The sequence below is a fragment of the Chlorocebus sabaeus genome, chromosome 28 (genome assembly GCF_047675955.1).
Source record: "Chlorocebus sabaeus isolate Y175 chromosome 28, mChlSab1.0.hap1, whole genome shotgun sequence".
NCBI lineage: Eukaryota > Metazoa > Chordata > Mammalia > Primates > Cercopithecidae > Chlorocebus > Chlorocebus sabaeus.
Window position 1 is genome coordinate 12716669 of NC_132931.1, and position 27401 is coordinate 12744069.

At 41.7% G+C, this 27401-nt stretch overlaps 2 protein-coding genes and 1 long non-coding RNA gene across 3 annotated transcripts in view; 2 read left to right on the forward strand and 1 right to left on the reverse strand.

Moving 5' to 3' along the window:
• Nucleotides 1–624: 624 nt before the first annotated feature.
• Nucleotides 625–7025, forward strand: LOC103246762 (gap junction gamma-3 protein). Its single transcript, XM_008018606.3, has 2 exons — nucleotides 625–1405; nucleotides 6691–7025. The coding sequence occupies exons 1-2, from the start codon at nucleotides 625–627 to the stop codon at nucleotides 6747–6749; spliced, it is 840 nt and encodes a 279-aa protein (XP_008016797.3). The 3' UTR covers nucleotides 6750–7025.
• Nucleotides 3930–11408, reverse strand: LOC119621364 (uncharacterized). The gene is made up of 2 exons (XR_005237905.2): nucleotides 11224–11408; nucleotides 3930–9163 (listed from the first exon to the last, which is right to left on the reverse strand). It is a non-coding gene; the product is annotated as an uncharacterized lncRNA (long non-coding RNA).
• A 10-nt stretch (nucleotides 11409–11418) lies between these two features.
• Nucleotides 11419–27401, forward strand: part of TRIM4 (tripartite motif containing 4) — a 29079-nt gene continuing 13096 nt past the window's right edge. Inside the window, exons 1-4 of the mRNA XM_008018607.3 lie at nucleotides 11419–11999; nucleotides 21296–21391; nucleotides 22119–22349; nucleotides 27344–27366. Coding sequence (XP_008016798.1) covers nucleotides 11607–11999; nucleotides 21296–21391; nucleotides 22119–22349; nucleotides 27344–27366 — 743 coding nt within the window. The 5' untranslated portion in view covers nucleotides 11419–11606. The remainder of the gene's footprint in view (nucleotides 12000–21295; nucleotides 21392–22118; nucleotides 22350–27343; nucleotides 27367–27401) is intronic.

Genomic DNA, 27401 nt, shown 5'->3' on the forward strand with positions numbered 1-27401 from the left:
CTGTTCATTTCATCCATCACATCTAGCCCCATAACCTACCTACCTCTCAACTTTACCACTGTGATGGGAGGAGAGGACATCCAGACACACCTGTGATAATCCAAGGGCATGGAGACAGAGAAAAGAAGACAGCAAGAGAATGCACATTCCCTCTCAGCATCAGCACTGATTTGCTTAAGATGATGCTGTTAGTAGCACCAGGCCTGGCAGCCATCAGCTAGGGAAGCAATAGCTTTCAAAGGAAAATTAACGAAACATCCCAGTCTACTCTCTTACATTTAGCCTTTGGGAAAGGGAGAGAGGGAGGGAAGGAGGGAATGAGAGAGATGAAGATGTATCCTGATCTCTCCAACCTGAGAATTCCTCTCCACTCCAGCAGTACAGAAGGGGAGGGCAGAAGAGACAGCCACACCACACACACTCACTATTATTATTTCATAGATGATTTCATTAAGTAGTAAAGAGGTGCGATCAGAGTCTTGGTATTTAATCAGTCAGATACTTGGAGAGGAATAAAAAATCTTGCCTTCAGTGATCCTTGGATTAGAAGTGACAAGGTGGACTGGCGCTCCCCCTGCAGGACAGTGAGCAACACTGATCCCTTGTCCTCTGCTCCAAAACAGGATGTGTGGCAGGTTCCTGTGGCGGCTGCTGGCGGAGGAGAGCCGGCACTCTACCCCCGTGGGGCGCCTCCTGCTTCCCGTGCTCCTGGGATTCCGCCTTGTGCTGCTGGCTGCCAGTGGGCCTGGAGTCTATGGCGATGAGCAGAGTGAATTCGTGTGTCACACTCAGCAACCGGGCTGCAAGGCCGCCTGCTTTGATGCCTTCCACCCCCTCTCCCCGCTGCGTTTCTGGGTCTTCCAGGTCATCTTGGTGGCTGTACCCAGCGCTCTCTACATGGGTTTCACTCTGTATCACGTGATCTGGCACTGGGAATTATCAGGAAAGGGGAAGGAGGAGGAGACCCTGATCCAGGGAGGGGAGAGCAGCAGAGATACCCCAGGGGCTGGAAGCCTTAGGCTGCTCTGGGCTTACGTGGCTCAGCTCGCGGCTCGGCTTGTCCTGGAGGGGACAGCCCTGGGGTTGCAGTACCACTTGTATGGGTTCCAGATGCCCAGCTCCTTTGCATGTCGCCGAGAGCCTTGCCTTGGTAGTATAACCTGCCATCTGTCCCGCCCCTCTGAGAAGACCATTTTCCTGAAGACTATGTTTGGAGTCAGTGGGTTCTGTCTCTTGTTTACTTTTCTGGAACTTGTGCTTCTGGGTTTGGGGAGATGGTGGAGGACCTGGAAGCACAAACCTTCCTCTTCTAAATACTTCCCAACTTCAGAGAGCACCAGAAGACACAAGGAAGCAACCGATAGCCTCCCAGTGGTGGAAACCAAAGAGCAGTTTCAAGAGGCAGGTGAGAAGGACACCCTCTCTTCCTGTCACTGATGTCTGTGTCCTGATGATCTCCTCCCGGGGCAGGTTCCTCACCTTTCTGGGAAGTACAACTTCTGCATGTTACAAAGTAGGTAACCAGGTTCTAGGCACATGTGTTCTGACCGCCACTCCCAACCTTTTTCTTTGTTCTCTCTTGCTCTCAAAATCTATCCCAATGTCCATCCCCATCAACTTGATGGTTCCTTCCAGTGAACAAGGAACCGTCCGTTGTCCCTCCTGAACTTCCATTTAGGTCTCTCTCCACTTAGGAAAAATCTCCGCTTCTTCTCGATTCTCTACTTTGCAGAGTTATAAAGACACCCAGCTTGCCTGAAGGAAACCCTATGATTGAATCTTCTTCCCAACATCCAGTGAGTGGGGATTCACATCTGTGACAAATTAGAGGCTGTTGAAGGATCTCTAAGGGCCCCGTGGGCCATGTAGTCTAAAGCGTTTCCTGACTGTGCCTTTTCACTGGAATTTTCTGGTGTCAGCATCACAATTTTTATGGGCTTGGTTCAAGAGTCAGCCAGTAGAAGCCTCCCTGAACTGTGTCTCTCCTCTGCCCTGCTTAATAAATACTGATGAGTATTCCTCATCAATATTTGATGTTGCTTCCTGTTGACATTCCTGTTGCTGAAGATAATGTCCCTTCCTGTCTCGGTGGCTTCATTTACCTTTTTTCTGTTTTTCCACATTCTCTGCTCCCCTTATCATCAAAGTTTGGTAAATGAATGCCCCTCAGACCTGCAGCATATGTCATAAGCCAGAAACTCTGGACTTCAAGCATATATAAGTCAGTGTCCTTTTATATCTACAGATTTATTCAAATGACCAGCCATATCCTTAAGGAAGATTACCGTGAATTCAGGGGCTTAGGCCCCCTTGATCACTGATAGCTCTGATTTCTGCTCAATTCTCATTCTTCATTTCTGCAGTTCTCGTTGCAGCTGTTAGAATTGTCTCCAGCACAGCAGCAACTCATATGCTGGACCAGGTTCCTACTTTTTAAGTTCATAACCCTCAATGCCACACAGAAAAGGCAGTAGAGTTCTACTGCTGATCTGGGAGTAACAGCAAGGGAGGCTGACATCACAGTGTGATTCGGCAGATAATTGCAATCTGAATATCAGCCTTCTCTAGTCTCTTAAGTCGTTTCTGTTGGACAGTGTTCTATCCTTTTTTTTTTTTTCTTTTTCTTCTTCTTTTTTTTTAAAACAGAATGCTGCCCCCTTTTCTTAGTTTTCTCTTGTCCTGAAATTCTCAACAAAAGCAGTTATCTAGTTTTTTTTTTTTCCCCTCTTTCTGAATCCCAAGTTATCCCCAAGTAAGTTAGGGGTTCCCAAGAGACGCTTTGGCAATAACTAGGAAAAATATTTTTTCTTCCTGCTACACAAGTTCTTCAGAAGAATCCCTCATCCACTGTAGCCAGAGCCCAGCCAAAGTGACAAACGAAAAATGCAAATGGCATTATTTGGAATTCTTCCTTATACCACCCCTTTTAAAACAGCTTTATTGAGATATAATTCATACAGCATACGATTTATCCACTTAAAGTGAGGGAGGAGAATAGGGTCTGGAGGCAAGGAACCTAAGGCTATTTCACACCAACTTCCTAGGACAAAACTGAAAGGAAAACCTTAACTTTCCATGCCTAAGTAACAAAAGGACCAGAGGCTACTCCCTTTGCAACCCCCCTCCACAACCTTTTCTGGTGGAAGGAATCACAGCAGATGGGAAATTGCCTGTCCCCAACAAATCAGGCTGTTTGCAGATATGTCTTCCTTTGCAACCTTGTAATTTCACCCGAGCCTCTGATTGGTTGCTTTCTGCAAAGCATGAACTGGCCAATGGGAAACTTCTAGTGGGTATTTAGAGCCAAGAAGATCCTGTATCCCGGCCCTCGAGCCGCTGCTCGGGTTGCTCCCACACTGTGGAGTGTACTTTGGTTTTCAATAAATCCCTGCTTCATTCTTTCTTTGCTTTGCTAGGCATTTTGTCCAATTCCTTGTTCAAAATGCCAAGAACCTGGACAACTTGCAGTTATGACCCTCTACCGGAGACAAAAAAAAAAGTATACAATTAAATAACCTTCAGTATATTCACAGTTGTATATCCATCAACACTACCAATTTAATAACTTTTTCATCAACTTAAAAAAACCCTACCCCCTCATGTTATTCTCAACCTCTTATTGTCACCCAAAATATGCAACCATCATATGGTTTTGTCTCTATTGGTTTTCCTCCTTTTTCATACAAATGGAATCGTGCAATATGTTGTCTTTCATGTCTGACTTCTTTCACTGAGCATAACTTGAGGTTCATTCATGTTGTGGCATGTTTTGGTATTACATTCCTTTATATGGTTGAATGTTATTCCACTGTTAGGATATACCACATTTTGTTTAAGGAGAGGCCACATTTTGTTTATACACTCTTCAAGTTTCTGAACATTTGGGTTGTTTCCATTTTTTGGCTCTTATGACCACCGCTGCTGTGAACATATGTGTACCACTTTTTTTTTTTGGATGGAGTCTCATTCTGTCACCCAGACTGGAGTGCAGTGGTGTGATCTTGGCTCATTGCAACCTCCACTTCCTGGGTTCAAGCGATTCTCCTGCTTCAGCCTCTTGAGTAGCTGGGACTACAGGCGTGCACCACTACACCCAGCTGATTTTTGTATTTTTTGTAGAGACAGGGTTTTGCCATATTGGCCAGGCTGGTCTCAAACTCCTGACCTCAGGTGATCTGCCTGCCTCAGCCTCCCAAAGTGCTGGGACAACAGTCCTGAGCCACCACACCTGGCCTCAGTTTTAGGGTTGTGTGAACACATGTTTTCAGTTCTCTTGGATAAATACCCAGGAATAGAATGTTTGGGTCATAAGGAAACTCCACGTTTCAACTTTTGAGGAACGGACAAACTGTTTTCCACAGCAGCTGCACTATTTTTACATTCCTATCAGCAATGTGGGAACACTTTTTATTTATCTATTAAATTCTAGCCATCCTAGTGGGTGTGAAGTGGTATCTCATTGTAGTTTTGATTTGCACTTGCCTAATGGCTAATGACATTGAACATTTTCCATGTGCTTAGTGGTTATTTGTATATCTCCTTTGGAGAAATGTCTATTCAAATCCTTTCCCCATTTATAATTTGGGTTTTTTTTTTTTTTGTATTTTTGTTGTTGCATTGTAAGAGCTCTTTATATATTGTGGGTATTAGATACTTATTGTATGTATGATTTCCAAATATTTTCTCCCATTCTATGATTGTCTTTCACTTTCTTGATAGTGATGCACAAAAGTTTTAAATTTTGATGAAGTCTAACATCCATTTTTTCTTTTGTTGCTTATGATTTTTGTGTGTTACCTAAGAAATGACTGCCTAATTCATAGCCATAAAGATTTATGCCTATGTTTCCATAAGAGTTTTATAGTTTCAGCTTTTACATTTAGGTCTCTGGTTGGTTTTGAGTTAGTTTTTGTGTATGGTGTAAGATAAATGTCAAACTTTATCTTTTGCATGTGGATATTCAGTTGTCTCAGCATTATTTCTTTTTTAAAAACCTTTTTAATGGGCACATAGGAGGTTATATATTTATGGGGTGTACAAGGTATTTTGATACAGGTATGCAATGTGTAATAACCACATCAGGGTAAATGGGGTATCTATCACCTCAAGCCTTTTTAGCCTCTGTTATAAACAATCCAATTATACTAGCTATTTTATAATGCACAATTATTTTTGACTATAATCACGCTGTTGTGCTATCAACTACTAATTCTTATTCATTCTTTCTATTTTTTGTACCCATTAACCATCTCCACTTTTCCCCCCTACCCTTCCTGTTCTTGGTAATCATCAAAGAAGACATATAGGTAATAAGAAAGCACATGAAAAGATGTTTAACATCATTTATCATTAGGGAAATGCAAATTATTGACGTTAGGGTTAGGGAAGAGAAATACAAGATAATACTGGAAGATTTTGTAGCGGTAGAAAGAAAGAAAGTGCTACTCCCTCTTCCCCACAAAATGACAGGAGTTTGTCAAAGGGACACAGGTGTCAACTGAAAAAGCTCCCAGTGGCCAACACAGGAATAATCTCAGCAGTAAAATAAACAATGTAGTATTGGATTATAACCCAAAGTATAAAACAAGAATCAATGAGTTCATAATATAAATAATTGAATAAATAGGAGATAACTGACAAATTTCTCATGCAGAAGAATGTAGATACTCCACCGCAAGGAGGTGAAATATAACTACTCACTTTTTTTTTTTTTCTTTTGAGATGCAGTTTTGCTCTTGTCGCCCAGGCTGGAGTGCAATGGCAGGATCACTGCAATCTCTGCCTCCCAGGTTCAAGCAGTTTTCCTGCCTCAGCCTCCTGAGTAACTGGGATTACAGGCATGCGCCACCATGCCTGGCTAATTTTTGTGTTTTTAGTAGAGACAGGGTTTCACCACGTTGGCCAGGTTGGTCTCGAACTCCTGACCTCAGGTGATCCACCCATCTCAGCCTCCCAAAGTGCTGTGAGCCACTGTGCCCACCAGCTACTCCCTTTTTAGGCATGGGCTGCACATAGTGACTTCCCGCTAAACAGTAAAATAGGGGGAAAGAGGGAAGAATAACTTTACAGGCGAGAAATCCATCAAATACTACCTGAGCTGGGTGATCAAGGTTAACATCAACAGTGATAAGCAATATTGACAGCACATACCCTGGATATGATGTGATGATGGTTTTTGTATTTTCCCATTCTAAAATTTCCATGGGGCTATTCTTTATATTTTCTATTACTTCTCTGAGACTTTTTAACTTTCCATTTGAATAGCTGCTTTATAGTCTTGATAATTTCAACATGTGTGGCAACTTACATTCTGCATCTGTTACTTTGTTTTTCCAACGTGAGTTGGGATTTTCCTGGTTCTTCACATGCCAATTAATTTCGATTGTATCCTGGACACTTTGAATGTCATTAGGATGCTCTGGGTCTTGGTTAAGTTTGGTGGAGGATCTTGATATTTATGTTTTAAAAGGTAATTAACCCATTTGGGTTCAAGTCATAAGTTTTGACCAGCCTTCTGAGGGTTGTGGTTCCAATGTCAGTTCAGTTTTCAAAGCCTTTGTAGTACTCTTCCGACAGGTCCCACATGGGTACCACCTAAAGTGTAACCCAGGGTCCTTGGGTTTTTGGGTATGCACGGTGAAAAAGTTACCCACTTGTAACTGTTATATCTTGAATTTTTGTTTTAAAAAGTTCCAGGAAGAAGCTCAGCCCAGGAAAAACAAAGACCAGTTGGACCCAGAGATGCCTGAGTTGGAGATGAACTTTGGCCAACTTTCCTCATCACTATACTAAAAATCCTGCCCAAGGAGGAGCTTAACCATTTTCTATACATGTGACATATGTAGAAGCATGACCGACAACTGGGACTGCACTGCCTTGACTCCACCTGTACATACAGTGACTCAGCTAACCAGACTAATAAAAGCCATGTTTGCACCGTTGCTCAGGGAGGCCATGCTTTGGGGAATTATTCTCAGTGTCCTCCTTACTTATTGCAAGTAATAAAATCCCCCTGGGAAATCCTCCTTGGTTGTGATCATTGGACTGTCACCTGCCAAGCAATTTAACCCATTCATTGTGTGGGTAATGAAAGGCCAGTCTGGGACATGAGAACTGGGCCCATAGCTTAGTTCTCAAAGTCTTTGGCATGCAATTTAGGATGAGATTCATGATACCTAAAAAGGGAGATAGTCTCAACAGAATTCTAAAATTACTTAAACATCAGAGGCAGTGTAGAGAAGGCATACTTGGTGGTATGGTAGGTTTTCTGACAGGAAACAAAAGATGGAGGTAAAATGGAACCAGTCCTTTCTTTCTGAGAATACTGACTGCAACACTGACCATAGCACGAAGCCAAGGCTATACGGTGAATAAGCTCCTCCTTGGGCAGGATTTTTAGTATAGTGATGAGGAAAGTTGATCAAAGTTCCTCTCTCTGAAGTAAGAAATGTAATAAAGGAAACTTTCAGAAATAATAGATCATCTGGAGATGATGGGCAGTGTATTTGGTAAGTTATAACTACCAGGTATCAATACAATAAAGCTTAGTTTGAATACAATAAGCTTAGTTTCTTTTTAAAGAATTTATCCTGCTCGGTGTATTCTCTGAGATCCTTGGATTGGTTTGGTGTCTCACAGATTTTGGAAATTCTCAGCCATTATTTCTTGATTTGATATTGATATTTTCCCATCAGTCTTGGATGCTGTGTTCTGTTTCTGTCACTCTTTTGTGTGTATGTGTGTTTCAGTAATTTCTATTTACCTACCTTCAAGTTTGATGTTTTCCTCAACTGTGTTGAGTCTCCTAATGGGCCTATGGAAGGCATTCTTCAACTCTATATAATTGTTTTTTTTTTTTTTTTTTTTTTGAGATGGAGTCTTGCTCTGTAGCCCAGGCTGGAGTGCAGTGGTGCAATCTTGGCTCATTGAAAGCTCCACGTCTTGGGTTCATGCCATTCTCCTGCCTTAGCCTCCCGAGTAGCTGGGACTACAGGCACCCACCACCATGGCCAGCTAATTTTTTTGTATTTTTAGTAGAGACGGGGTTTCACCGTGTTAATCAGGATGGTCTTGATCTCCTGACCTCATGATCTGCCTGTCTCAGCCTCCCAAAGTGCTAGGATTACAGGCGTGAGCCACTGTGCCCGGCCTTATATTTATTTTTACAGTTTCCATTTTATTTTTCCTTATAATTTCCATCTATTTGCTAAAATCACCCATCTGAGCTTGCATTTTGTTTAACTTTCCCCTTAGGGCCTTTATCACAGTTATTTAAAATTATCTGACAGTTCTAATGTCTATGTCTTATGAGTCTGGTTCTGATGATTGTTTTATCTCTTTGAACTGTGTTTTTTTCTTGCCTTTCTGTATGTGTCTTTTTTTCTTTCTGTTAAAAGTTGGACATGTTATATATTTTTTTGCTTAAATTATTTTTTCAATTCCCTCTTCACAGTATGAAGTAAATTTTTTTTTTAATGCTTGGAGATGTGTCTTTCCTTCTGCTAGGACTTTAGTGCTCTTGAGTGCATAGCAGTGGTTTGGTGGTATCAATCTAGTCAGAAATTGGGCTAGGTTTACAGTTTGTTGTTGTGGTTATCCTCAGTGCACAACAGACTTCAAATTTCTCCAGAGATAGTTTATGTGTAGGGTGTGGGCTTTATTTTGAAAGCATGTTTTAAGGAGGGCTGTATTTATGTCAACTCGACACAGAGTGGACAGTGGTAATTTTGTAATATCTCAACTTTGCTAAGCTAAACTACGTTTCCCAGAATTTCCTTTTCTTTTGTTTCTGGTTAGAATAGCCCGGAAAAGACATGGTTGTGTAAGTCTTGAAGGGCAGAACCGAAGCATCCCTCCAGTTTTATAGTTGAAACGGTGGTGCAGGGACACTAGGTGCTACTGTAGCTCATGCACTTTGTCACCAATCAGCTGGTTCTCCTTGTTGGGATGGGGCAGAAGCCTTCCCCTGAGTCATCTTCAGCTTTTTTGATTCCTGAGCCATGTGTGTGTCTAGTCCTGTGGCAAAGAGTGTCAGCTCCTCTAGCAAGGATACTCGTATCTTTGAAGTTGGAGACAGTGAAAGAATGACCAACTCGTGTCTTAAGTTACAATTCATTCTTGCTCTTCCCTACTTTATGTTCATCTTCCCTTTTAATTGCTTGCCCTGTGAACATAAAGAAACATAGTGATTCCACTTCTCTGATTGAACCTTGGCTGGTACACAGACTTATAGACATTTTGTGATGGAGAAAAATTGTGAATTAGGGAGCATCACTTACTAAAGAAGGAAGGTCATCTCTGGTATGGCAGGAATGAACATATAAGGATTTTAAGGGATTTACCTGAAAAGATTTAAATGACTACAGTAAGGGGAATAAATACTTTGCAGGAATGCTGAAACTTCTCATCCAATACTTAGGTAGACATACAGACACACAGATGCCATAAACACTCATGGTAAATATCAGTAACTGTTAACAGCATTCCTTCCTGCTTGGTCCCTATTAAAGAACCAGATTCCTTCTCCATAGAGTATTCCAATTTACAAAGAAAATCCATTCATTCGTTGTCTAATTTAAATGTTTTAGAAATATTCAGTGGAACTTTTAGCAATAACCCCAAAACAGATATCTCAAGAACCTCTTTTTCTAATCATTTAATCATATTACTTACTGAGAAAAATTATTATGGGAAAGGCAGTATTTGATATTGGGACATAAGAAGAATGAAAAATCTGTTAAATAAGCAAAAGCCCCTTAGCCTGAGGCTGTCTTGGTACTTGAGTTCTTATATAACAAAATACAACCTGACTTATATATATATAGAGTAAGTTAGACTTTGGTTCATTTATATACATATATATAAAATATATAATATATAATATATATTATATATTTATATTTATATATTATATATAATATATATTATATATTTATATTTATATATTATATATAATATATTATATATTTATATTTATATATTATATATAATATATATTAATATTTATATATTATATATAATATATATTATATATTTATATTTATATATTATATATAATATATATTATATATTATATATATTATATATAATATGTAATATATAATATATTTATATATATAGTTAGACTTTGGTTCATTTATATATAATATATATTATATATTTATATAATATATAAAATATATCAAAAATATATATATATATTTTTTGACACGGAGTCTTGCTCTGTTGCCCAGGCTGGAGTGCAGTGGTGCAATCTTGGCTCACTGCAAGCTTGGCCTTCTGGGTCCACACCATTCTCCTGCCTCAGCCTCCCGAGTAGCTGGGACTACAGGCACCCGCCACCATGCCTGGCTAATTTTTTGCATTTTTAGTAGAGACAGGGTTTCACCATGTTAGCCAGGATGGTCTCGATCGCCTGACTTTGTGATCCACTCGCCTCTGCCTCCCAAAGTGCTGGGATTACAGGCATGAGCCACCACCTCCGACCAACTTACTATATTTTTTATAGCAAATAGCTGGGTTTCAGCCAATCACGGCTGACCTTCAGCCAATAACAGCCAGCCAACTGATCAGACCATACCCCAATAAGGCAAATGCCTCATCATATCATTGCCAAATAAGGCAGACACCTAGATGTTAGCTAATCAGGTGATTTCTCTACTTTGCTTCCTACAAAAGCTAGTAGCTCATACTGCTGGGCAGAGCTCTCTGAACCTCTTTTGGTTCTGAGAGCTGCCCAATTCATGAATTGTTCTTTGTGCAAATAACTTCTATTAAATTTGTCAGTCCAGAGTTTTTAATTTTTAAACAAATATCATTCACAAGAAAAGGAAGAAAGTGGGAAGAATAAAAAGCAAAGCACCTCAGAAACACAAGATCAAAAATCCACTTAAGGGATATAGATAATTCCCTGAAACAGTCAAGCATATTATTTGTTGAAAGCCTCCATGGATGTTCTTTGGGATAGCAAAATGGTTGCTACTTTTCAAATTGGATACCAAAAAGGCAATATATCTGCATCTCTGAATCCAAATCATCCCCACATTAGCCAAACTCCAGGCCTACCAACACAGATCCTTCAAGTCTTCCTGGCATTTCAGGTCCCTAGGCCACAGCTCGCCCAGAACTCCTGGGACTCTAGAAGTTAAATCAGTCTAACCAGCAGACAAACACAGACCTGAACGCTCAAACTTGGAAAGAAAGGCCAAGATTAGAGGCACCTACCCGGTTGGCTCCACCAGGGGTCACAACGTCCAGCCCTAATGCCTTGCCCGAGTCCTCTCTAGCCTTCCACGGGCATTTCTGGGTCTCTATACCTGTTTGGAGGAGCCGCTCAACGGTTCCGTCCTGCCCCGCGCCTAAGCCTGGGCCAACCCTCGCGCGCTTCCGGCGCGGATACCCAGCAGTTTCCGGTCTTGCGCGCGCAGGCCGGGCAACGTGCGCGCTTTCCTTTTGGATCCTGAACCCCGGAAGAGACACTACGCAGTCCCCTCTTAACGTGAGGCGGTGACGGCGGTTCGGAAGTCGTCAGGTCTCCCCGCGGCCGTTCGCAGCTTGCTGGCCTCTCCCTCGCCTCACGTCGGACCCCGGCTCCGCGGCAGGGAAGCATGGAAGCTGAGGACCTCCAGGAGGAGTTGACCTGCCCCATCTGCCTGGAGTATTTCCAGGACCCGGTGTCCATCGAGTGCGGCCACAACTTTTGCCGCGGCTGCCTGCACCGCAGTTGGGCGCCGGGCGGAGGCCAGTTCCCCTGCCCCGAATGCCGGCACCCATCGGCGCCCGCTGCGCTGCGACCCAACTGGGCCCTGGCCAGGCTGACGGAGAAGACACGGCGCCGGCGCCTGGGCCCCGTGCCCCCGGGCCTTTGCAGCCGCCACTGGGAGCCGCTGCGGCTCTTCTGCGAGGACGACCAGCGACCCGTGTGCCTGGTATGCAGGGAGTCCCAGGAGCACCAGACCCACGCCATGGCACCCATCGACGAGGCCTTCGAGAGCTACCGGGTGAGCTGGCTGTCTCTGTGACTATGACGGGGCTGCCAGTATTGCCCGATAAAGTTTACTTAATTCTCCTGAAAGAGCCACGAAGTGGCTGTCATTCCTATTGGATGGCATGAAAAGCGCCTGAAACTCAGAGAAGTTAAGCAACACACAAATTTCAGAGCTGGGGTTAAAACTGGAATGAGAGGAGGGGAGGTGCAAGCCCCTCAGCAATCATTGTGCAGAATTTTCAAGAAACTGGCCCTTGGGGAGCTCCTAATAAAGAAAAACATACTGAGAGGGTGTGTGCCGCTGCTGTCCAATAGAAACCACATATGTAATTTAAAATCTAGTAAGATAAGGAAACGAGGTGACATTAATTTTAATAATATATTTTATTTAATCTGATTACCCCAAATATTCAAAGTTGGGATGAAAATTATCAATGAGTTTTTTTTTTTTTTCCCCCCGAGATGGAGTCTCACTTTGTTGCCCAGGCTGGAGCACGGTGGCGCAATTTTGGCTCACTGCCACATCCGCCTCCAGGGTTCGAGCAATTCTCCTGTCTCAGCCTCCCGAGTAGCTGGGATTACAGGCACACGCCACCACACCCGGTTAATTTTTGTTTTTTAGTAGAGAGGGATTTCACCATGTTGGCCAGGCTGGTCTCGAACTCCTGACCTCAAGTGATCCGCCCCGCTTGGCCTCCCATAGTGCTGGGATTATAGGTGTAAGCCACTGTGCCCGGCCTCAATGAGATATTTTATACTCCTTTTTCATAATAGGCCTGAAATTGGTGTGTATTTTACGTTTACAACACATAGCAGTTTGGAATATCCACATTTCAGGTGCTTGTATGGCTAAATGGATACTGATTGGACAGTGCCTGTCTGTATCTGTGAATGTCATAGACAACTGATGATTTGGGAAAAGCCTGGCTTGTAATGACGAGGCTGGGTTTTGTTACTGGCTTCCTTCATCAGTTGGGAAAATCATGTAACATTTGAATTTGGGGATTATCTGTCCTATCTATCTCATGGGTTAAGAAGCTTCAGTTGAATGAGTCACTTTACCTTACTCTGCTCCAGCCATACTGGCTTTCTTGCTTTTGTTTCAAGTCTGTTCTCTTTCTCTACCCACATCTGTCCTTTAGATCCTTTTAGCTTTTAGCTCGAAGACCTTCCCTGATCATCCTTTCCAGAGTAGGCCCACCCCCTCCCATTACTGATGGTGTAACTCCAGTGGTCTCCAGCAGAATTAATATGCAGTAAGTACATGAACACACGAATTTATTAATTTATTTTATTATTATTGTTTTTGAGATGGAGTTTCACTCTTGTTACCCAGGCTGGAATGCAGTGGTGTGATCTCAACTCACTGCAACCTCCGCCTCCCAGGTTCAAGTGATTCTCCTGCCTCAGCCTCCCGAGTAGCTGGGATTACAGGCACCCGCCACTATGCCTGGCTAATTTTGTATTTTTAGTAAAGATGGGGTTTCACTATGTTCGTCAGGCTGGTCTCAAACTCCTGACCTCAGGTGATCCACCCACCTTGGCCTCCCGAAGTGCTGGGATTATAGGCATGAGCCACCTTGCCTGGCCAAACACATGAATTTAATGACAGTGAAAATGTTTGGAAACTGTAAAATACTGTACAGTTGTACCAGCTGATTATGAACAGGAAACATGCAAAGCTGGACTAGAAAGTGTACCTTCATTCCTTTACTGAGTGACCTTTATTGATGCTTACTATTTGCCAAACATTGTTTTAGCATCTGGACGTAAATGGATGAGAAAGACATGGGCCTTATAAGGAACTTAAGCGTGTAGAACATTAATTTCAGTGTGTGTGAGAGTTGCTGAAGTATTTACCAAGTGTACAGAAGGTCTGAGGTCAGAGTGATCACTGAGGAGTGAGGAAAGGCTCCATTGAGGAGTTGAATGTGTTAGCTCTTGAAGGATGAGTAGAGGTAGGAGAGAGGGTATTTCAGGCCAAAGAAACAGCATATTCCAAATGTGGTGGAGTGGAATAGCATGTGATGTGTGAGAGGACTGGAGGTTGCTCAGTACTTCTGGAGCATGGAGCATGGGAGGGAGGATGGTGGGCCGCGAACTTGAAGAAAAAGGCAGGGCCTTATCATGAAGGATCTTGTTTGCTATAGTAAAAAGATTGAACTTTCTCTTTCAGGCAATGGGGAGTTATTAAAGGGTTTTAAGGCAGGGAATGATGTGATCAGTTTTTTTGTTTTAGTCAGATAACTTTGACATCCACGAAGACTAATTAGGCTGCTGTTGTACCATTTTAAGCAGGAGGTAATAAGGACCTGAATTAGTTCGGGGCAGGGATGATGGAGAGGGAGGGATGGAGTGATTATGAGCTGGAGTTGAATGACTTGGTGATCAGTTAGACTTGGTGGGTGCGAGAGAGAGAGGAGTCTTGGATGGTAGTCCAAGTTTCTGCTTCAGATGGCAGGTAGATGACTGTCAGGTTAACCGAGGTAAGGTACACAGGAGGAAGCATAGTCTTAGGACAGAAGATCCCATGCCGGTTGTGGAATGTACTGAGTGTAAAATAACTGTGACAGGAAGTTCAAGGAAGTGGGACAGGAGGTGGGGTGCCTTGGAGGCTAGAGATAATATTTTAGAATCCTCAGCCTATTCTTGAAGTCATGGAAGAAGTAAGAAGATGAGATTCTCCTAGGGGGACCACATAGAGGGTAAAAAAAAAGGCACAAAGAGAAGCTTGGGAAACACCAATGGTTAGTAGCCAGCAAAAGACATAGAGAGGACCCATCAGATAAATGGAAGGGAAAATATACTTGTGGGTGGTGGCTGAGGGAAATATAAGTGTATGGGTATGAAAGGGGAACATAGCCCTTAAATCTTCCATCTTCAGCAATAATAGCTATCAGTTGTTCATTCCTTCTTAGGTACCACCCACAGTTCTAAGCATTTTTCATATTGTAATTCTTTAATCCTCATAGACATCCTGTTAGGTGGATTCTGTTATCCCCTTTTTGAAGATGAGGCAACTATGCCACAGAGATGTGAGGTTACATGCCCCCAAGGTCACAGAGCTAGGAAGTGGCTACGCTTGAACTGAGGTCCTCTAACCCCCTAATCCTTTACACTTTTCACTCTGCCACAACTAATCTGAGAAGTCTTCTTAGAAGAGATGGGATTTCAGGATTAAATACAAGGCCCAACAGGACAGGAGTGGATGGGTAAGGGTTACACTGGGATGAGCTGAATGTCGCAAGATTGACTGGGTAGGTGTTCAGGAGCCAGGTCACTGGGCAGAATTCCCTGATACCCGCCCATCTCTCTATCATCCTCTGCTTAGTCACTGCCCTATTCAACCACCTTTCATTCCATCCCCACCCCAAGTTAGTTAGAAAAACATACACTGCCCCTGGATAAAGCTGCCCTATTTCCAAGCATCCCATTCTTAGCGTATACTCAGATGGATGGACTGTGTTTTAAAAGTTGGACAGCTGGAAGTTCCCTAAATCCATGGAAAATATCCCCATCCTATACCCGTTTTGGTGAGGGGAGAAAAAGAGAAAGAGAAATAGCTTCATAAATCTCTGGATGCAAATGGTTTGCATGGAAAAGACCTCTAAGCGCAGCTTTTTTTTCCTTCATGCCTGACTCTAGGAGCCAATCCCTCCATTCTGTTAATTAATTTAAGATGTTTCTTGAGCACTGGTTTTGTGTCAGATGCTGTGGCACTGCACCAGAGGCAGCGCTGGGAATCCAGTGGTGAACAAGACAGGTAAAGGCTTTCCATGGAGCTCACAGTCCAGTTGGGCTGAGGGTGGGAGGTAGACGACAGACAGACAAATAAATGAAATAATCACAGATGGTGATGGCCTGCTGGGAAAGAAAAAGAAAGTGCCATCCCAGGCCAGGCGTGGTGGCTCATGTCTGTAATCCCAGCACTTTGGGAGGCTGAGGCGCAAGGATCACTTGAGGTCAGGAGTTTGAGACCAGCCTGGCCAACATGGTGAAGCCCTGTCTTTACTAAAAATACAAAAATCAGCTAGGTGTGGCGGTGGTTGCCTGTAATCCCAGCTAGTCCGGAGGCTAAGGCAGGAGAATTGCTTGAATCCGGGAGGCAGAGAGGTTGCAGTGAGCTGAGATCAAGTCACTGCACTTCAGCCTGGGTAACAAAGCAAGACTCCATCTCAAAAAAAAACCAAAAAAACCAAAAAAAAAAAAAAAAACCAACAGAAAGAAAGTGCTATGCCAGAGGGTTTCAATCAGGTGAGCAGTCTTCTCTTAGGAGGTGGCATTGCAGCCGAAACTTGCTGGATGCGGAGTCTGCCATCTGAGGAACCGTGGGAAGAGGCCCTGAGGCTGGGGAGAGCTGGATATGTTTATGGGACAGGAAGAAGGTCTTTGCGCCTGGAGGACCAGGAGCAAGGGGAGAGGTGGCATGAGATGTGACACGAGATGTAGGCAGTGGTCAGCTTATGTTGGGCCACAATGAAGTGTTCAAATTTTCTTGGTGAAGAGGAAAGCCAGTGAAGAATCTTGAGCAGGAGAGTGACAATATCTGATTATTTTTTAGAAAAGTTATTCTAAGGCCAGGTGTGGTGGCTCGTGCCTGTGATCCCAGCACTTTGGGAGGCAGAGGCAGGAGGATCATTTGAGTCCAGGAGTTCAAGACCAGCCTAGGCAAGTGTGAGATCCCATCTCTACAAAAAATACAAAAATTAGCTGGATGTGGTGATGCACATCTGTTAGTCCCAGCTACTCGGGAGGCCGAGGCTAGAGGATCATTTGCACTCAGGAGTTTGAGGCTACAGTGAGCTATAATGGTGTCACTGCGGCTGCCTTGTGGATATTGTATGAGAGAAGGACATGACTGTAAGTAGGGAGAGCAGTCGGGAGGTTATTGTAGTTCAGACAAAAGATGATGGTGACTTAAGCTAGTGGTGGCAGTGGGGTTGGCATCTAGGTAGAGTTGAGGTGTATTTCCGAGGTAGACCTACCAGCTTGGATCGATTGCAAAAGTTACAGTGACTGAAATTCATAGAACTCAGGAGCTGGGATGGTATTTAAGAGACATTTAGTCCAGTTGTCTTCATTTCATAGGTAAGGAAGCTTTGATCCAGGAAATAAGTGAGGCTGACTTGCTCACAGACGTACAGCTGGTTTGAAGGTCTAGAGTGAAACTAAGATCTTTGGAAGTTTAATGTTGTTTGAGCTACATGATCACAAGTCAGTAAATGTCTTCATTCTATAAAAGTATGCTCTTTTATTATACTTGTGTTTTCATATAGGTACAATTTTCTGGTGCTAAGTGAAGGGAAAATGGTTTTTTAAAAATTATTATATTTATTTCTTTATTTATTTTTTTGAGATGGAGTCTCACTCTGTTGCCTAGGCTGGAGTGCAGTGGTGCAATCTCGGCTCATTGCAACCTCCATCTCCTGGATTCAAGCAATTTTCCTGCCTCAGCTTCCTGAGTAGCTGGGATTACAGGCGTGCGCCACCATGCCCAGCTAATTTTTTTTTGTATTTTTAATAGAGATGGGGTTTCACCATGTTGGTCAGGCTGCTCTGTAACTCCTGACCTCGTGATCTGCCCACCTTGGCCTCCCAAAGTGCTGAGATTCCAGGCGTGAGCCACCGCGCCTGGCTGAGAAAGTGATTTTTAAAATTTCTGGTTATTTCTAACCCAGATTGAAATGCTTAGTGTTGCACTCCTGCCACCTCCTGGCAGTTTCTGTTGTTGCAGGGAAGGTGTTTTGTAATTTCCCCCAAGGTTGTCAAGTTAACTCTCTCATATGAGAGAATTCATGCATACTGACTTGTTAAGTCTTTTTAAGACTAGAAAATCTCTATTTAGTAGATTATTATTTTTTCATTATCAAGCAAAAGTGAAAACTTTCAAAAAAGCTTGGTCCTATTTGAAGGAGCTAATATATATCTCATTACAAACCTCATATACATCAAATTTGACAGTGACCACAAAGTGGCAGTTGTAATTGAATAAAGAAGTGAAATTATATGAGAGAGTAGCAGGGTTATATGCCTATTAAAGTTAACTACTAGAGATAGTAAATGGATTATATAATGTTAAGAAACATCATGGTAGAAACAAAATAGCACAGATGGTACTGTGCCATTTAGCAGAACTGTATAAATCCCTTTTATAATTTAATTTTATGTTTTCCTATTTCATTTTACCATGAAAATTTCAAGCATACATCAAAGTTGGAAGAATTTTGTAATAACACCAGTGTACCCACATCTATATTCTACCATTAACATTTGACTCTTTTATCACACCGCTGTCCATTTTTCTGTATCTCTCTGAATACATCAATTCTTCTCGTTTTGATGCTTTTAAAATTCAATTGCAAACAAAATACTTTAGCATGTATATCATTAATCAGTTTTAACATTTGTTTATGGGTTTTTTTTTTTTTTTTTTTTTTTTTTTTAAATATGTAGAGTCTCATTCTGTTATCCAGGCTGGAGAGCAGTGGTATGATCTCGGCTCACTGCAACCTTTGCCTCTGGGTTCAAGCAATTCTCATGCCTCAGCCTCCCAAGTAGCTGGATTACAGGCTTGTGCCACCACACCTGGCTATTTCTTTTGTATTTTAGTAGAGACAGGGTTTCACCATGTTGGCCAGGCTGATCTCGAACTCTTGGCCTCAAGCGATCCACCTGCCTCGGCCTCCCAAAATGCTGGGGTGAGCCACTGCGCCTGGTCTATGGTATTTTTTGAGGTAAAATTAAATACAATGAAAAACACAAATCTTAGTTGTACATTTGCTGAGTTTTGACAAATACCCTTCTCAAGATAAAGGATATTACCATCCGGAAAATTCCTTCATGCCCTTTCCCCGTTATTCTCTTCCCCCTTCCCTTACCAGGGCAACCACCGTTCTGATTTTTTTTCCAAACACAAATTAGGTTTTGCCTGTTCCAGAACTTCATATAAATGGAATTCCAATGTCTGTATTCTTGTGTAGGATCCTTTTGCTCAGCATATTGGTTTTGAGATTCGTTCATTTTGTATAGGTTGGTGCAAATGCAATTGTGGTTTTTGCTATTATTTATCCACCTTCCTATCAGTGACTACCTGGGCTGTTTGCAGCTTCTAGCTATTGTGAATAAAGCTGCTATGAATATTTGCAATGAATATTCTTGTACAGGTCTATTTATGGGTACATGTTTTCCTTTTTCCTGGGTCTAGGAGTAGAATTGCTGTACCCTAGGATTAATGTATGTTTAGTTTTATGCCAAACCTTTTTCCAAAATGGTGGTAGCATTTCATTCGCCTACTGATGTTGTGTAAGAGTTCCAGTTGCTCCATATCCTTGCCAACTTTGATGTTATCAGCCTTGTCAGTTATTTAACTTGATTTTAACCATTGTCCCTTGTAAATGATTGGATGAAAAGTTATACCTATGAGTAATAGTTAGTTTTCTAGGGAACAATTTAAAAAGTTGTACAGATTGTTTTTTAGTTCTTGTCATTTCTTGTTTTTTCTTTTAGTTTTATTTACATTTTTTAAATTTTATTTTAACATATATTCAGACTTACAGAAAGTTGTCCCAGGCCACCCTCTAGCATTTGACACTATTCCCTAGTTTTGTAGTTTAAATGATCTCTTCCTTCGGCATAGGAGAAACCATTCTCTCTTGGTTTTTCACCAACTGCTCACCTTAGCTTCTTTGCAGGATTTTTATTCTCTGTATACTGCTTAAATGTAGTTGTTGCCAGTTCTAGCCTTGATCCTCTTACTCTGTAGAATCTTACTGGCTGATTTTACGCTCACTCGAGGCTCTAACTGCCACCTGGGCTTTAATCCTGAAATCTGCTTCTGCAGCATACATCTCCTTCCCAACTCTAATTGCTAACATATCCACTTGGATGTCCCATAGGCATCTCAGACTCGATTTATTTAGGTGAGATTTATTTTCCTTCCTCCCATTTACACACTGCTCATCTTCCTATATTTTCTAATTTGATAAATAACCTACAGTCCATCCAGTTACTTAAACCAGAACCGAGGGGCTAAATCTGGACCTTTTCCTCCTGCAGCCATTTGGTCATCAGTTCCTGTGGGTTTTTCTCTTGTGTGTTTCTCTAACCTTTCTGCTTCCATCTCTGCACTCGCAGCTGGCATTCTACTATTATTGGATGCTGCCCCTCAGCCCAGTTTGTCAATGTTGATTGACTTGCTTTATTTTTTAATAACTTACTTGGGTTTTTGAATTATAAAAATGGCATATGCCACTTGTAGAAATTAAAGCAAAAATGTATGAAATTTCTAGTACCCCACCTCCAAATTTATAAGGAATTTTTTTCCTCCGAAATCACCAATGTTAATACTTGGGTATAAATCCTTCCACATTTCCCTTGCCTTCACATACAAATACACACACATAGATAAACACATATGCACATACACACGTTTGTTCTTTTCAAAACAGAATTATACGATACATATTGTCTTATGGCTTGCTTTCAACTTATTGTGTATTTCATGTCATTATATAGACAGCTACCTGAAATTGATGCAAAGTATCAATATAGCATAATTTATTTAATATTTTCTAATTAGTGGATAATGAATAATGCTATAGTGACCATTTCTTTACATATTGGTTATTTTTGCTAGTGTTGTGTTGCATAGATTATTAGAAGTAGCATTATACACATTTAAAATTTTGTTGAATCCTGCCAGTTGTCTATCAAAAAATGGCACCTTTTTGATCTCCTGTGGTGCCAGAGGCCTTCTCCCTGCCAGTAGTAGATATTTACTAATCTAACAGTTTTTAGTTTTTGCCAACTTACCAGGAAAACTCAATATAGTGTTGTGATGATTTCAGACCGGAATAATTCTTATCATAGGCGTGTGACCATCTTCAGTATTTTCTCAATCTCATTCTCTGTTTTGATTAGGTGACTTTTAGCTCTTAGAAAATGAAGTTGCCAGGCATGGTGGCTCATGCCTGTAATCCCAGCACTTTGGGAGGCTGAGGTGGGAGGATCTGTTGAGCCCAGGAGTTTGAGACCAGCCTGGGCAACATAAGGAGACTTTATCTCTACGAAACATAAAAAAATTAGTTGGACCTGATAGAGCATGCCTGTAGTCCCAGCTGTTTGGGAGGCTGAGGTGGGTGGATCACTTGAGCTCGGGAGGCTGAGGCTGCAGTAAGCCATGATCAGGCCACTGCAGTCCAACCTGGGTGACAAAGAGAGACTTTGTCTCAAAAAAAAAAAAAAAAAAAAAGAAGAAGAAGATGATGGTTGAAGAGATGTTTTCTTACTTGTGTGTGTTTCTGCTGGCAGGAGAAACTTCTTAAGTCTCAGCGTAATCTCGTGTCCAAAATGAAGAAAGTCATGCATTTACAGGATGTAGAGGTGAAGAACGCTACACAGTGGAAGGTAATAGCAGAAGTGGTTGGATATTTCTTGCTCCTGAGGTCCTTTTGGTCATGGGGTTATGCAGTTCACATAGGGTCTTGGATGCCTCAGAAGCTCTGTTTCCTCCATATCGTGACTGAAAGAAGAACTTTCTGGGTGTCAGTTCAGTTGTCAGGCCCCTTATAGATACAGGGATAGGAAAGGAAGTACCCGTCCCTGCTGCTAGTGGCTTTTGGTGATATGAGTTCCACATACTTCATCCCCATCTCTCTACTTGAAAGTAGCACCCCTTTCCTTCCTACTTTTTCCTAAATATACTCCCTAGGTTGGAGTTGGTTTGGGCCCATGGCATTGTGGAAGGAAGCAGATGAATGGACTTTGCTTTCGGGGAGGCTGATTATAGTTGGGAGGTACGCATGTGCGCGCACACACACACTCATACTCCTGAAGATTTAACAAAACTCAATAAGTGTTCTGAGGGCTAAACTAAGTAGTAGATGTGCAAGTTTGTTTTAGTTTAAAACTTGTCAGTAGTAGAGACTGAAATGTTAGGAAGAATGAATGAATACTATAATGACTAGTATAGAGCTATCAAGTAGGTATAAATAAAGGAGTAATGGAAATTTTAGGGGAGTGGGCAGGAGCTTTTCAAGAGGGGTTGCTTAGGATTGACTGTGGATTACTGGGGAATTGTATAAGGAATTTAGTAACTGGGGTCATTTTGTGAACAAATCTCATGTGGCCTTAGGATAAGATAAAGAGTCAGCGAATGAGAATCAGCACAGAGTTTTCAAAGCTGCACAACTTCCTGGTTGAAGAAGAGGACCTGTTTCTTCAGAGACTGAACAAAGAAGAAGAAGAGTCAAAGAAGAAGCTGAATGAGAACACGTTAAAACTCAATCAAATGATCGCTTCATTGAAGAAGCTCATCTTAGAGGTGGGGGAGAAGAGCCAGGCCCCCACCCTGGAGCTGCTTCAGGTGAGACAGTTACAGGCGGGGATGATCTTGTCTTCACTAACTGAACTCCCTCTTGTCTTTAGAGCTGAATATCCTTCCTGGTGAGTGGGTTTCATAGACATGTCTTATCTCTTGCTAGTTCTGTGCTGTCACACAACTAAAAAGCCAAAGATTCACCATTCAAAGGAAATTAATGTGAAACTTAGGTAGGCTGAGCTCAGGTCATACGAGATAAGTTGATTCACATGGTCTCACAGTACATCTAGGATCTGAGACTTAGTACATGTAAGACTTTTTCATTCATCTTATGTGTACATTTATAATTCTTTATTTAAACAATAAAGCAAGCATAAAACTCCCAAGTACATAATCGTATCAACAGTGAAGAGACACTTATGTTTGTCGCTTGTTTTTAATCATTACAATCACAGCTTGATAAAACTTTGTTCTTCTCCCTATATTTGAGTGGTGCTTTCATTTAAATAATTTCCAATGTCTAGCAACCTTTAAAAGATTGTAATTCTAACTCAGCACTTAAATCTGGGTCTTTAGGCCAGTTTGTTATCAAAAGCCCCTCCTTTGAGTTAATCTTTACCTTTATATCCTCTGTAGGTAAAGTGTCCTTAGAGCTTCTTTTAGTTTTTGGCTAGGGTCCTACGTTTGTGACTGTCTTTGTTTTTTCTTTTTGCTGAAATAATTCATGCTGAGTCTTGGATGCCTCAGAACCTCTCTGTCCTCTATTTCATGTGAATGAAGATGAAAGAATCTCTAAAAGGTGTTCTCAAGAACATTTTCTGTCTACCATTACTATTTTTTTTTTTTCATAAGGAAGAGACAATATTCTCTTCTACTCTTAAGGAATTCAGAAACCTGGACCCACCCTCTAGTTATTATCAATAAGAAATTGCTAGCTAGGTTTTATATGATAGATATAACCTAACATTTAATATTAAGTGTAATGACTTCCAAGAATTATGTAAAAGTTTTACAACATGCTTAAGCAATGAAGTTCCCAGTACATATCTGAATGTGTGTCATAAAAGAATCTCTGAAATAACACATTTAAAATACAGGCTTAACGTCTAATTAGAATCTGAAACCTCTAAGATACATGTGAGCCAGCAGAATGCTTACAAAAAGTTATATCAGCAAATGGAAATGCAAAGTTAGGGAAACGATTAAAAAAGATGAAACTGGGGCTGGGTGCAGTGGCTCACGCCCATAATCCCAACACTTTGGGAGGTTGAGGTGGGCGGATCACCTGAGGTCAGGAGTTTGAGACCAGACTGGCCAACATGGTGAAACCCGTCTCTACTGAAAATTAGCTGGGGGTGGTGGCACATGCCTGTAATCTCAGCTACTTGGGAGGCTGAGGTAGGAGAATTGCTTGAACCCAGGAGACAGAGATTGCAGTGAGTGCCTCTGCACTCCAGCTTGGGCGACAGAGCGAGACTCCATACCAAAAAAACAAAACAAACAGATGAAACTGGAGCATAGAATCTCAGAGCCTGAGAGAACTTACTGTACTTACCTATCTATCCATCCATCCATTTTAAAAATTGATTTCCTTCACTTTTACCCCATGACCCACATTTTACCTGTTTCTTTCTCCAGTGATGGCTACCCGGGTTGCCTCCAACACCATCACCCCTACAAATAATGCTGCAGTGAAACCATTAATATCTGCTCTTTATTGTTTATTTTTATTTATTTTATTTAGGTTTTGAGACAGGGTCTTGCTTTGTTGCTCAGACTGGAGTGCAGTGGTGTGCTCATAGCTCACTGCACCCTCGAGCTGCTGGGCTCAAGTAATTTTTCCGCCTTGATCTCCCAAAGTGTTGGAGGATTACAGGTGTGATCCACTGCCCCCAGCTGTTTTTTTTTAAATTGGTCTTTGGGTTTCTTCTCTAGCTGTTTTCTTAACTTCTTGAGTTGGAATGCTTGGCTCATTTATATTTACCCTTTTGTTTGCTGGTAAATTTATTTAAGTTATACTCCTACCTTTAAGTATTGCTCTGTATTCCACAGATTTTGACAAGTTGTTATATTTATCGTCATAATAAAATAAACATTAAAACACATTTTACGGCCAGGTGCAGTGGCTCACACCTGTAATCCCAGCACTGTGGGAAACTGAGGTGGGAGGATATCTTGAGCTCAGGAGTTTTCACTGGCCTGGGCAACATAGCAAGACCTTGCCTCTATTAAAAAAAAAAAAAAAAAAAAAAGGATGACACCCGTGGAGAAAAATGTATAAATCGTAAGCTTGACAGATTATCACAAAGTGACCACTCATGTAACTACTATCCAAGTCAAAAAAATAGAACATACATAGCATTCTAGAAGATTCCTCATGTTACCAGTCGGTACTTCTTCCCTTCTCCTCAAAGGGTAGCCTCCCTCTGGACTTCTCAGACTCTTGTTTTTTTTTTTACCTTTTTTTTTTTTTTTTTTTTTTTGAGATGGAGTGTTGCTGTGTTGCCAAGGCTGGAGTGCAGTGGAGCGATCTCGGCTCACTGCAACCTCTGCCTCCCGGGTTCAAGTGATTCTGCTGGGATTTGCAGGCGTGTGCCACCACACCTGGCTAATTTTTGTATTTTTGATAGAGACGGGGTTTTGCCACGTTGGCCAGACTGGTCTCGAACTCCTGACCTCGAGTGATCTGCCTGCCTTGGCTTCGCAAAGTGCTGGGATTGCATGTGTGAGCCACCACGGCTGGCACTTGTGCTTATTCTTGAGTGAGTGTGTTTCAGGATGCTCTATTTTGTACTGGCTTCTTTTGCTCACATTACGTTTGTGAGATGAATCCATGCAGTAGGTATTTGTTTTCATTGCTGTACACCAGTGTTTTGAATCAGGGTGATTTTGCTCCCTCAGAGGGCAAAATGTGATATTATATAGAGACATTTTTGGTTGTCACTACTCAAGGGTGGTTACTACCAGCATCTCTTGTGTATAGGATGCTGCCAAACATTCTGTAATGCGCAGGACATGCCTGCCTTCAACTCCCAGCAAAGACTTTATCCAGCCCAAAATGTCAGTAGTGCCTGCTGTATAGTACTGTCGTATTCCATTTTATTAATATACCAAAGCATATTATTCATTTTTCTTTTGAGGAAAATTTGGATGATTTATGTTTCTGTTGTTATTAAAACACAGGAATATGTGAGAACATATCTTTTTGGGTGCACATTTGTATACATTTTTATTAGTTGTATACCTGTAAGAACAATTCCTGGTCATAGGACATATATGTGTGTTCAGCTTTAGTAGATGATTCCAAACCATTTTCAAACTGGTAGAAAGTGATTGTTCCGGTTTACACTATTGTTACCAGTGTGTAAAGTTAGAGTTCCAGTTGCTCTGTGTCCTCACCAATACTTAGATTTGTCAGTTCTTTAATTTTAGCCATCCTGAAAGGTGCAAAATGTCATCTTCTGCCCTCAGTCGGCACCCCTTTCCTCTTCCTAAAGGTATATGGATATGTGTGTGTGTGTGTGTGTGTGTGTGTGTGTATGTGTGTGTATATATATATATATATATAAAGCTATTTTCTTTCTTTTTTCTTTTTCTTTTTTTAGACAGGGTCTTGCTTGCTCTCTAACCCAGACTGAAGTGCAGTGGTACCATCTTGGCTTACTGCAACTTCCGCCCCCCAGGTTCAAGCATTTCTTGTGCTTCAGCCTCCCGAGTAGCTGGGATTACAGACACCCGCCATCACGCCTATCTAATTTTTGTATTTTTAGTAGAGATGGGGTTTCATCTTGTTGGCCAGACTGGTCTTGAACTCCTGACCTCAAGTGATACCCCCACCTCAGCCTCCCAAAGTGCTGGGATTACAGGCATGAGCCACTGCACCCATCTAGATAAAGCTATTTTCCTGATAACTAGTGAGATTGAGCACTTTTCCTGTGGTAATTAACCATTTTCTTTTTTTAAAATGAACAATTTAGGTTTACAAAAAAGTTAAGAAGATGGGACAGAGTTCCCACATACCCCTTCCCCCAGTTTCCCCTATCGTCAACATCTAGCGTTAATACGGTTCATTTGTTACAATTAATGAACCAGTGATACAGTTTACTAACTAGAGTTCATAGGTTATTTCCATTTCCTCAGTTTTTACCTAGTGTTCATTTTCCAGAACCGCGCCTAGGATACCAGATGACATTTGGTTGCCATTGTCTCTCCTTAGTTGCCTCTTGGCTGTGACATTTGCTGAGACTTTTCTGGTTTTTGATGATCTTGACAGTTTTGAGGAGTGCTGGTCAGGTATTTTGTAGGATGCCTCCCTATTGGAATTTGTCTGTTTTTCTCTTGATTAGGCTGAGTTACAAGTTTTTGGAGGAGCTCTATTTTTTAAGTACGTGTTGCCATTGGTTACCTGATATGTTACTTAGAATTTTTGCATCTATGTCTTTAAGTAAAATGGGTCTATATATATATTTTTCTACTATTTCATTTCATGGCTTAAGGAACAAGGTTATAATAGTCTCTGAAAAATCAGTTGGGAAAATTTCTATTTTTCTCTTTTCTGCTACAACTTAGGGTATTTTCAGTTCCATAAAGTTTAGTAAAATTCACCTGTAGAAAACATTCTTTGGACTTGGACATGATAAAATATCCCTTGCGATTATAATTTAAAAGCCATCTTGTAAAACAACAGGAAGGAGAAGAGCGGAAGCTCAAAGCTGGAGCTGCTGAGGACCTACCAAAAGGCAGGCAAAGGAGCAGGCTCTGTGATTGAGACTAGTTGGGGAGGCTGGCGGGAAGCCAGGAGCCAGTTCATGTCATGGTGCCAAAGGAGAAAGAGTAGGGGCATGGGCAGCATTGTTGAATAGTGCAGAGGGGCCACGTGAAAGAAAGGACCAGATTCTGTCAATCCGTTGGCTTTGGCAGCAGGAGATCATATGTGACATGAGCAAAAGCAACTGTCAGAAAATACCTGCTCACACAGTTGTGTCCCAGGTCTCCAGGAGAAGGTTCGTAACTTGCTTATGTCTTCCTTCTTTTCACAGAATCCAAAAGAAGTGTTGACCAGGTATGTGCTCCTATTCTCTTATGGGGACCTGGGTG

Bases quoted from the DNA above. Each gene is read 5' to 3' on its own strand.
- LOC103246762 (XM_008018606.3), top strand. From the start codon at position 625: ATGTGTGGCAGGTTCCTGTGGCGGCTGCTGGCGGAGGAGAGCCGGCAC. The intron at 1,406-6,690 runs GTGAGAAGGACA...TGTTTTAAAAAG, and splicing joins AGAGCAGTTTCAAGAGGCAG to TTCCAGGAAGAAGCTCAGCC.